Raw genomic sequence first — 12,063 nt, 5'->3', positions numbered from 1 at the left:
AGCCAAGGCAACATCCTGGTAAATCTCCTCTGCACCCTTGATAGTACAATCACATCCATTCCATGATTAGGATCAGAAGTGCACACAAGACTCACTTGTGACCTAACCAACATTTTATGTAATTCCAGTATAACCCTCCCTGCTCTTAAACATTATGCCTCCACTTATAAAGGTAAGTATCCCACACGTCCTTTTTACCACTTCATCTACCTGACCCTCTATCTAAAGGGACTGGTAGATGTGCACACCAAAGTCCCTCTGATTTTAGGTGCTTCTGTTCACTATGTATTCCCTTGCCTTGTTTGTCCTGTCGAAGTGCATCTTTTCACACTTATCCGGATTGAATTCCATTTGCCACTGATCTGCCCATCTGACCACTGATGGGGTCAACAAAGAGAGCAGGAAGAAAGGAACATGAAGGTTCAGGGTGGGGAAGGGGCAATGATTACCACCATCAGCAACTCACTCTGCCAAGTGCAACCTGCACTGTTTTCTATCTTCACGCAAATTGTCAATTCACAATGGAAATGGAAAATGATTGGGCATGCACCATTGGTTAATTTTCTGTCTGAGGTAGAAGGATCTACTTGTGAGTGATGTGAGGCCATTCAAGGGGCAACTTTATTAATAAGGCACTTACACAGTACAAACTGAAGACATCTATTATCATAGTATCTTGCATGTGCCCAAAAGTGTGGGATACAATTCCTAATCATAAGCAACCATATCATTGGTCATTACAGATTGATCATGGCCATCTCTGTGAAGTAGAAGTAATCACAGGTGATCTTAAAAGTGTCGCCTGAGGGCCAGAATTCAAAAAAGACAATCCAAGGTTCCATTGGCTGCAAAAAGGCACTGAGCTGATTCCCTCTCACCATGAACTGTAAGTACTTGTCACATGCTCATAGAAGCAATTCTGCCTTTTCTTATGTTGAGGGAGTCAACGTTCCAGTAATCATACCACAATATAATCTCCTCCTCTAATAACTCAGTGTGGCTTACATTGCATTCATCAAAATAAGATCCTCTATGTCAAACTAATTTTTATACAACTGTTGCTTCCAAGACTTTACTGGTGAACTGTGTTGCATCTCACAACCTGTGTGGATTTCCTCCGGGTGCTCCAGTTTCCTCCCACAGTCCAAAGATGTGCAGGTTCGGTGAATTAGCTATGCTAAATTGCCCATGGAGTTAGGTGCATTAGTCAGGGGTAAATGTAGCGGAATGGGTCTGGGTGGGTTGCTCTTCAGAGGGTCGGTGTGGACTTGTTGGGCCGAAGGGCCTGTTTCCATTCTGTAGGGAATCTAATCTAATCTATAGACAGTAGACAAGACAATAGGTGCAGGAGTAGGCCATTCTGCCCTTCAAGCCTGCACCACCATTCAATATGATCATGGCTGATCATCCTTAATCAGTATCCTGTTCCTGCCTTATCTCCATAACCCTTGATTCCACTATCCTATTCTATCCAACTCTTTCTTAAATTAAGCCAGAGACTGGGCCTCCACTGCTCTCTGGGACAGAGCATTCCACACAACCACCACTCCCTGGGTGAAGAAGTTTTCTCCTCATCTCTGTCCTAAATGGTCTACCCCGTATTTTTAAGCTGTGTCCTGTGGTTTGGCACTCACCCATCAGCGGAAACCTGTTTCCTGCCTCCAGAGTGTCCAATCCTTTAATAATCTTATATGTCTCAATCAGATCCCCTCTCAGGCTCCTGAACTCAAGGGTATACAAGCCCAGTCGCTCCAGTCTTTCAGCGTAAGGTAGTCCCGCCATTCCAGGAATTGACCTCGTGAACCTACGCTGCACTCCGTCAATAGCCAGAATGTCTTTCCTCAAATTTGGAGACCAGAACTGCACACAATACTCTAGGTGTGGTCTCACCAGGGCCCTGTACAGCTGCAGCAGAACCTTGTTGCTTCTATACTCAATCCCTCTTGTTATGAAGGCCAGCATACTATTAGCCTTCTTCACTACCTGCTGTACCTGCATGCTTACCTTCATTGACTGGTGTACAAGAACACCCAGATCTCTTTGTACTGCCCCTTTACCTAAATTGATTCCATTTAGGTAGTAATCTGCCTTCCTGTTCTTGCCACCAAAGTGGATAACCATACATTTATCCACATTAAACTGCATCTGCCATGCATCTGACCACTCAATTAACCTGTCCAGGTCACCCTGTAATCTTCTAACATCCTCCTCACATTTCACCCTGCCACCCAGCTTAGTATCATCAGCAAATCTGCTAATGTTATTACTAATACCATCTTCTATATCATTAATATATATTGTAAAAAGCTACGGTCCCAACACCGATCCCTGAGGTACCCCACTGGTCACTGCCTGCCATTCTGAAATGGAGCCGTTTATCACTACTCTTTGTTTCCTATAAGTATTCACCAGGATATTAACCAATATTCAAGGGAAAGAATTGTCAAAATCATCCATAAGCTCTTTTCTATCCACCGAATTTTGTGGATGGGAGCCTGACTAACACTCCTCCAAAAGAAGGCTTTCCTGGAAACATAGCATCCCTCAGTCCTGCACTGAACTACTTGCACCATTTGCAACTCCCAGATGCTGATGTAGTCTGCATTCAGATATAGCAAGACCTGGACAATATCCAGGTTTGGAATGTTACGTGGCAAGTAACATTTGTACTATTACATGTGTGGCAATGATCATCTCCAACAGGAGAAAATCTAACCATAGCTCCTTGATACTCAGTAGCATTATTATCACTGAATTCCCCATTATCAACGTTCTGGGGTTACCATTGACCAGAAACTGAAATGTACAGCATTTTAGCATTTACAACAGCAGGTCAGAGACTAAGAATTCTGTGGCAAGTAACCCATCTCCTATCTCTCAAATACATGAATGCCATCTTAAAAATTTGCCTGGATGAGTGCAGCTCTGATATCCCCCAAAAACAATGGATACCATCCAGGACAAAGCAGCCTACTTGATTGTTGCTCCTTCAGCACTGGGGCAGGGTGGCAGCTGTACAGTATATGCTAACCACAGAATGTGCTGACTTACCAAGGCTCATCAGATGGCATCTTTCAAACTTTTGACTTGTATCAGCTAGAAGGACAACCACCAACTGCAAGATCGCCTCAAAGGCAAATCCATTGTGAATTGGAACCACATCACTATTTGAACCAGTGTTGCTGGTTCAAAATCGTGGAATCCACTTCCTAAAAGTACTGTGTGTGTTCCCACCAGTCCCAGGACTGCAGTGGTCACTTTCTCCAGTGCAATTAAGGCTGGGCAGTAATTGCTGACCAGCCAGTGTGGCCTATGCCCCATGAAGAAATTAGCAGAAAACACTGCAATCATATTATTCATTTCTGTCAATCTCAGTGACAGGGCTGTGAATTATACTCGTTATATAATGCATGCCACTCACAGATTTTTACTGGTAAATAATTCAGCTACAAGGAATCCTGTGGCTAATTGTTGGTGTATCATAAAGGAAACGTTGTTGAACATTACAATTGCAATTTAGCTCCCTCTCCAGGATATACACTGAAAACAGTTACATTATATCGCTACTGGAGTAGATGGAGTTTGCTGGGAACACCCACGCAGCACAAGAATGTTTTACTTCTTTAACTAGGTGTTAAATATAAAGGGATTGGCACATGACAGAATGTGAGCATAGTGTCTACTCTCTACTGAAGATGTATCACGTTCATTAACCATTGAGTACTGAATGCTTGCCTTCTGTATTTCTGATATTAAAATATTATTTACTCTGTGCATCCCATTTCTAAGCAATATTCAAATTTTAACTCTGGGGAATATACCAAATTAATTGACACTTTGCCTTAAACATTGATCTAACTCCATATTTGCACGTTACTGCAGGGGGACTAATTCTTTCAGGGCAGGTTCAGCACAGAAGTGCGTTCGGAAATTATGGTAATAGCTTGCACTAATTGTTCAGGTGAACAACTTCATCCTCAAATGAAGTTACATTGACCATGAAGTATCTTTCCGTCTTTTCTCTCGTTGCTTTGTATTTCAAAATGAGTTGATTTTTAATCTTTATCTCAAAAGAAGTTCAGAAAAACAGGTGACTGAGGCAGGAGGCAGGCAGGAGAGTAACGGGTCTGGGACACAACGAAAATACCTGTGTCGTGATAGAAAAAAGCAAACATAATGGGGAGGAGAATGTGCCTTGAAATAATACAAGTATTTGGGCTCACTGTGAACAAAGGAGGAAAAACTTTTGACACCAGATAGGAACCTTTCGGGGACTTGGCGCTGTAATTCATTTGTAAACATGCTGAGCCCCAGGCTGGAGGGGTGAAGGGAAATAAACATTTACTCGTGGTGAGTATCAACCTGCGGTTGTAATAGAGCCAACAAGAGCCGCCTCGGATCAATAAAACCCACAGGTGTTTGATCTGTTGAAAACCGAGCACATAAATCGGGAACTTTCTGCGTTCTACTGCGAAGTGTCTTTCAATATTTGTCCAGCTCATTGGTGAACTTCGCCTTTCCAGCTCACAGCCTGGTCACACGCGGAACCTCCAGGAAAAACACCATCCCATCTCCCTCTGGACAGATACAGTACCAGGTTTCCAATGCTGCTCCGTGTGTACTTCAGACAGGAACCATGGGCTCTAGGTTCACCTTGACAACATCTGAACCCCAGTTCAATACATTACAAAAGGCTCGAATTTAACAAATAACGGGGTGCGGGGAGTGGGATCAGACCGGGGAGGTAGGACTAATCGCGTAAGTTCGTTGAGAGAGTAAGCACAGGCAGTATTGGGCCGAATGGCCTCCTCCTGTGTTGTACCATATTTACATGCCCTCCATCCAACAAGACACATCAGTAATACTGTGGTACCCAAACCTACAAGGTTCTGGGCCAAGTGTGGGAAATGGGATTAGAACCAGCAGGTAAATGACCGGACTGGGTGAGTACAAAAACCTTTTTTCATGCTGCAGACCTCTCTCCGAATGTTCCCGCCCCCTCCCCGTGACTGCATTCCCCTCACTATAACTGCCCCCATTCTCTATAACTGAAAATGTGTTGCTGGGAAAGCGCAGCAGGGCAGGCAGCATCCAAGGAGCAGGAGAATCGACGTTTCGGGCATAAGCCCTTCTTCAGGCTCATTCCCGAAACGTCGATTCTCCTGCTCCTTGGATGCTGCCTGCCCTGCTGCGCTTTCCCAGCAACACATTTTTAGCTCTGATCTCCAGCATCTGGAGTCCTCACTTTCTCCTTCTCTATAACTGCCCCCATTCTCTATAACTGCCCCCTCTCTACAATTGCCCTCTCTCTATAATTGCCCCCAACTATAACTGCCTTCCTCTCTCTAATTGCTCCTCACTATAACTGCCTTCCTCTCTATAATTGCCCCCTCTCTATAACTGCCCCCTCACTATAACCTCCTTCCTCTCTATAATTGCCCCCAATTCTCTATAATTGCCTCATTCTCTATAACTGCCCCCTCACTATAACTGCCTTCCTCTCTATAATTGCTCCCATTGTCTATAATTGCTCCCATTCTCTATAACTGCCCCATTCTCTATAAGTGCCCCATTCTCTATAACTGCCCTCTTTCTATAATTGCCCCATTCTCTATAACTGCCCCCTCTCTATAACTGCCGCATTCTCTATAATTACCTTCCTCTCTATAACTACTCCATTCTCTATAATTGCCCCCTCTCTATAACTGCCTCCATTTTCTCTAACTGCTCCCTCTCTATAACTGTCCCATTCTCTATAACTGCCCCCATTCTCTACACCTGCCCCATTCTCTATAATTGCCTTCCTCTCTATAACTGCCCCATTCTCTATAATTGTCCCTCTCTATAACTGCCCCCATTCTCTATATCTGCCCCCTCTATAACTGCCACATTCTCTATAATTGCCTTCCTCTCTATACCTGCCCCCTCTATAACTGCCCCATTCTCTATAATTGTCCCTCTCTATAACTGCCCCCTTTCTATTACTGCCCCATTCTCTATAATTGCCTTCCTCTCTATAACTGCCCCATTCTCTAATTGTCCATCTATAACTGCCCCATTCTCTATACCTGCCCCCTCTATAACTGCCGCATTCTCTATAACTGCCCCCTCTCTATAATGCCCCATTCTCTATACCTGCCCCCTCTATAACTGCCCCCTCTCTATAACTGCCCCCTCTCTATAACTGCCCCATTCTCTATAATTGTCCCTCTCTATAACTGCCCCCTTTCTATTACTGCCAAATTCTCTATAATTGTCTTCCTCTCTATAACTGCCCCCAATCTCTATACCTGTCCCTCTATAACTGCCCCATTCTCTATAATTGCCCCCTTTCTATAATTGCCCCATTCTCTATAAGTGCCCCATTCTCTATAAGTGCCCCCCTCCATAACTGCCTCCTTTCTATAATTGCCCCCTCTCTATAATTGTCCCCCCATAACTACCCCCTCTATAATTGTCCCCATTCTCTATAATTGCCCCCATTCTCTATATGTCCCCTCTCTATAATTGTCCCCTCTCTATAACTGCCCCATTCTCTATAATTGTCCCTCTCTCTATACCTGCCCCCTCTATAACTGCCGCATTCTCTATAATTGCCTTCCTCTCTATAACTGCCCCCTCTCTATAACTGCCCCATTCTCTATAATTGTCCCTCTCTATAACTGCCCCCTTTCTATTACTGCCAAATTCTCTATAATTGTCTTCCTCTCTATAACTGCCCCAATCTCTATACCTGCCCCTCTATAACTGCCCCATTCTCTATAATTGCCCCCTTTCTATAATTGCCCCATTCTCTATAATTGCCCCCATTCTCTATAATTGCCCCCATTCTCTATATGTCCCCTCTCTATAATTGTCCCCTCTCTATAACTGCCCCATTCTCTATAATTGTCCCTCTCTCTATACCTGCCGCATTCTCTATAATTGCCTTCCTCTCTATAACTGCCCCATTCTCTATAATTGTCCCTCTCTATAACTGCCCCCTTTCTATTACTGCCAAATTCTCTATAATTGTCTTCTTCTCTATAACTGCCCCCAATCTCTATACCTGTCCCTCTATAACTGCCCCATTCTCTATAATTGCCCCCTTTCTATAATTGCCCCATTCTCTATAAGTGCCCCATTCTCTATAAGTGCCCCCCTCCATAACTGCCGCATTCTCTATAACTGCCTCCTTTCTATAATTGCCCCCTCTCTATAATTGTCCCCCTATAACTACCCCCTCTATAATTGTCCCCATTCTCTATAATTGCCCCCATTCTCTATATGTCCCCTCTCTATAATTGTCCCCTCTCTATAACTGCCCCATTCTCTATAATTGTCCCTCTCTCTATACCTGCCCCCTCTATAACTGCCGCATTCTCTATAATTGCCTTCCTCTCTATAACTGCCCCCTCTCTATAAGTGCCCCATTCTCTACAATTGTCCCTCTCTATAACTGCCCCCTTTCTATTACTGCCAAATTCTCTATAATTGTCTTCCTCTCTATAACTGCCCCAATCTCTATACCTGTCCCTCTATAACTGCCCCATTCTCTATAATTGCCCCCTTTCTATAATTGCCCCATTCTCTATAAGTGCCCCATTCTCTATAAGTGCCCCCCTCCATAACTGCCGCATTCTCTATAACTGCCTCCTTTCTATAATTGCCCCCTCTCTATAATTGTCCCCCTATAACTACCCCCTCTATAATTGTCCCCATTCTCTATAATTGCCCCCATTCTCTATATGTCCCCTCTCTATAATTGTCCCCTCTCTATAACTGCCCCATTCTCTATAATTGTCCCTCTCTCTATACCTGCCCCCTCTATAACTGCCGCATTCTCTATAATTGCCTTCCTCTCTATAACTGCCCCCTCTCTATAAGTGCCCCATTCTCTACAATTGTCCCTCTCTATAACTGCCCCCTTTCTATTACTGCCAAATTCTCTATAATTGTCTTCCTCTCTATAACTGCCCCAATCTCTATACCTGTCCCTCTATAACTGCCCCATTCTCTATAATTGCCCCCTTTCTATAATTGCCCCATTCTCTATAAGTGCCCCATTCTCTATAAGTGCCCCCCTCCATAACTGCCGCATTCTCTATAACTGCCTCCTTTCTATAATTGCCCCCTCTCTATAATTGTCCCCCTATAACTACCCCCTCTATAATTGTCCCCATTCTCTATAATTGCCCCCATTCTCTATATGTCCCCTCTCTATAATTGTCCCCTCTCTATAACTGCCCCATTCTCTATAATTGTCCCTCTCTCTATACCTGCCCCCTCTATAACTGCCGCATACTCTATAATTGCCTTCCTCTCTATAACTGCCCCCTCTCTATAAGTGCCCCATTCTCTACAATTGTCCCTCTCTATAACTGCCCCCTTTCTATTACTGCCAAATTCTCTATAATTGTCTTCCTCTCTATAACTGCCCCAATCTCTATACCTGCCCCTCTATAACTGCCCCATTCTCTATAATTGCCCCCTTTCTATAATTGCCCCATTCTCTATAAGTGCCCCATTCTCTATAAGTGCCCCCCTCCATAACTGCCGCATTCTCTGTAACTGCCTCCTTTCTATAATTGCCCTCTCTATAATTGCCCCCCATAACTACCCCCTCTATAATTGTCCCCATTCTCTATATGTCCCCTCTCTATAATTGTCCCCTCTCTATAACTGCCCCATTCTCTATAATTGTCCCTCTCTATAACTGCCCCCTCTCTATAACGCCCCCGTTCTCTATAACTGCCCCATTCTCTATAACTGCCCCATTCTATAATTGCCCCATTCTCTATAAGTGCCCCATTCTCTATAAGTGCCCCCCTCCATAACTGCCGCATTCTCTATAACTGCTTCCTTTCTATAATTGCCCCCCTCTATAATTGCCCCCCATAACTACCCTCTCTATAATTGTCCCCATTCTCTATAATTGCCCCCATTCTCTATATGTCCCCTCTCTATAATTGTCCCCTCTCTATAACTGCCCCATTCTCTATAACTGCCTCCATTCTCTATAATTGCCCCCTCACTTTAATTGCCTTCCTCTCTATGACGGACTCCCTCTCGATGACTGCCCCCTCTCTCAATGACAGACACCCCCTTCCACACCCCCAACCTTCCCTCAGTGACTGCTGTGGTTGGATCAGGCGAAGTTCGCCTTCACCCTCGGGGGCAGAAAGACTAGACAACACTGGTGCCGACCAAAATTCCCTTCAGCCCTCGCCTGGTGTGACCTATAAACAGAGCCACGTGTGTCCGCCTCGGTGGCTTTGCCCACTGTACCTCGGTAATATTTATTCTGCATTGCAGACTCAGCAATTGGATAGGAAATTAAGATATTGATGTGAAGCATGCTGGCTGGATGAAAACCCAATAAAACGGAGATCCCAAAAGAAATCCTCAGGCGTCCGTTTCATGCAGTGCCCAGATTGGATCTACAGTATCAGCGTGGAGGGTGGACAGAACAGGATGATGTTCTGTACTGAGATAGTGGCTGTTCTCACTCCTTCGGCCAATCCTGTCATATACCTGGAGCTAAATCTGGGCATCCTCCATCCAGCTAATCAAGTCAAGGGGCGGCTCGTTTATTTGTTCTGGTAAAGTGTCTGTCGTCATTTTTTTCTGGTAAATTTGCCTCGCACTGAGTCTAGATTTACTTTTGCTACCAATATTACGCCGGGTTACTGCACCCAAAGTTTCTTCAGGAGAAATGGGATCATTTTAGTGCAAGCGAGACTTAAATAAAAAACGATTCAATATAAGCACCCAAATTCTCTTGAAATGGTTGGATTTTCGCCAATAAGTTACCTTCCCACTCAGAAAGAAAGACAGACTTGGGTTTTCCCTCTGACCTGCCGAGTGTGTGGGTGTTTGTTGTTGACGGCAGTGGGAACAATCGGAATGCCGTCAGCAGTGTGAAGGAACATCAAGGACAGGTTATAAAAAGTCCACCTTGAGAAGGCGTCGCGGCACTTCGAATTGACCTCCCTCTCCCTTCTTCGCCCTCAACCAATAGACAATAGGTGCAGGCGTAGGCCATTCTGCCCTTCGAGCCTGCACCATCATTCAATATGATCAAGGCTGATCATTTCTAATTCGTATCCTCTTCCTGCCTTATCTCCATAACCCTTGATTCCACTATCCTTGAGAGCTCTATCCAACTCTTTCTTAAGTGAATCCAGAGACTGGGCCTCCACTGCCCTCTGGGGCAGAGCATTCCACACAGCCACCACTCTCTGGGTGAAGAAGTTTCTCCTCCTCTCTGTCCTAAATGGTCTACCCCGTATTTTTAACCAACACTTGCCGCCTGTTCGCCTGTTCACCCAAAACTAAACCCAATTACAAGGAGGGCGGCAGATGGCCCTTGTGCAGTGCAACTTTTAACTGTTGCACTCCAGGTCCACCGGAATATACAACGACATTGAAACCGAACCGGGTTGGACAACAGACACAGAGGGATGGAAACTATCTCATATTTCAATCGTTGTTTCTGTTGTATCAATGAATTAAACCTGAACTGGAACATGGAAGCTGACATCACTGTCGAGTACAAACACTTGATTATGAAGTAGCCATCCCCCGGATTTTTATTCTCCCCAAATCGATTTTTCAACTATTTCAGTTGATTTTCTCCCAAAAGAAAAATTCCTGGAAAGGTTTGGCACGATCCCAACACTTTCTTTCACCGAAGTTTCACACGTTACATAATGTGCCGAAAGCGCTGAACTGGACTCCCGAAATTTAACCAAGAAAATCTTCACGGTACCTCCCACATATCCTGTCAACCCGGGCAGTTTGACAGAAATGAAACTAAACATCTAACTCCATCTGTCCCGATCCTAGCACACGAGTTATTTCCCTATAAAAGCACCTCAGTGCCGGCCATATCCACTTTCAAAACATTAGGGGAATACAAAAAGTTGGAAGGCAATTTCCAAAACTCGTGATTTTGTTTGAAGGAGTGAACCCTGCATGTTTTTTATCTATCCATTCATTCGCCGTCTGTAAAATCTCAAGAGCAGCCGAAATGGCAGCGTTGTTTGGCGGCGCAGTGTGTGCTTGGACAGTGTTGTGGACACTTCCGACCGCACCTGAACCGAACCTTCATCACCTGAACAATTCTCACACCAAGACTTTCTGCATCACTGGAGAGAATGAGAACTCCGTGAGTGTGCAGTAAGTCTCAGGGAGCCAACACAGCAGCCTGGCCCCGGCTGAAGCAAGCCCTTTATACCGTGTGGAAGTAATGAGCTCTAATCTACCTGAAAGTTCTTGAACAAAGCTGAAAGCCGGGTGATGTGCAGGCTCAGGCAACGGGATGTGCATCTGGCTTTGGAGACACTGTCGTTGGCGAGCGACTCCTCCTCCTGCTTGCGGCCAGCCAGACTCCAGCCGGCTGTAATGCACAGGACGAGGGCCACACGGGCAGCCAGGGAACTGCACCGAGCCATGGGCTGCCAGGGTAAAAAGCCTCGCGTTTTGATGTCTGAAGCCGTGGGCTGATGAGTCCGTCCTGAACGCGATCACTTCTCAGTCTACTTTCTCAGACTGGGTTCCAAACTCCTACCGCCGCCTCCTGGCGCTCAATTGGCTCAGTGGTGTTTGATTGACAGTCTTTGGTCCCCCCCCCCCCGCACACAAACTCCTGGAGGTGTGCAACTCGAACACTCACAACTCATTGTAGAAAACGCTGAGGTCGGGGGGGAGCTGAGAAGCTCATAACTTTAGCTGGGCCCACCCTTTATTAGTCTAGTACCAGATGCTGTAAATAACTAAATGTGATGTTTAAATGTAAGTATTTTTATGCCCCCTGCCTCGGTTACGACTAAATACACTTCTGTAAAACACAGCTTCAAAGTTTCAAGCAATTTCACAAGTTACAGCTTGAATCAGAAATTTAAATTAAATCGTGATTGTAAACAATGGAAGAATTTAAAAGCAGCCCTTACTCAAAGGGTGTCCTCGAGGCAACAGAAATCAGGGCAACCCGTTTATTCACCTAGACCTCTGACAGGTTTCTTTTGTTTTCTGTGCCCTGGAATGTTCAATTAAACTACAACTTTTAACTTTCTCCTGTCT

The 12,063-nt window shown here is 44.9% G+C and overlaps 1 protein-coding gene across 2 annotated transcripts in view; it reads right to left on the bottom strand.

Moving 5' to 3' along the window:
- LOC132816834 (anosmin-1) overlaps nucleotides 1-11,503 on the bottom strand; it is a 213,066-nt gene extending 201,563 nt beyond the window's left edge. For both annotated transcript variants that reach the window (XM_060826808.1, XM_060826809.1), the window contains exon 1: nucleotides 11,247-11,503. In XM_060826808.1, coding sequence (XP_060682791.1) covers nucleotides 11,247-11,435 — 189 coding nt within the window. In that variant the 5' untranslated portion in view covers nucleotides 11,436-11,503. The remainder of the gene's footprint in view (nucleotides 1-11,246) is intronic.
- Between the last annotated feature and the right edge of the window lie 560 nt (nucleotides 11,504-12,063).

Source organism: Hemiscyllium ocellatum, chromosome 6 (assembly GCF_020745735.1).
Source record: "Hemiscyllium ocellatum isolate sHemOce1 chromosome 6, sHemOce1.pat.X.cur, whole genome shotgun sequence".
NCBI classification, from domain to species: Eukaryota; Metazoa; Chordata; class Chondrichthyes; order Orectolobiformes; family Hemiscylliidae; genus Hemiscyllium; species Hemiscyllium ocellatum.
The sequence above is the reverse complement of the archived record's forward strand: the minus strand, read 5'-3'. Positions and strand labels throughout refer to the sequence as shown.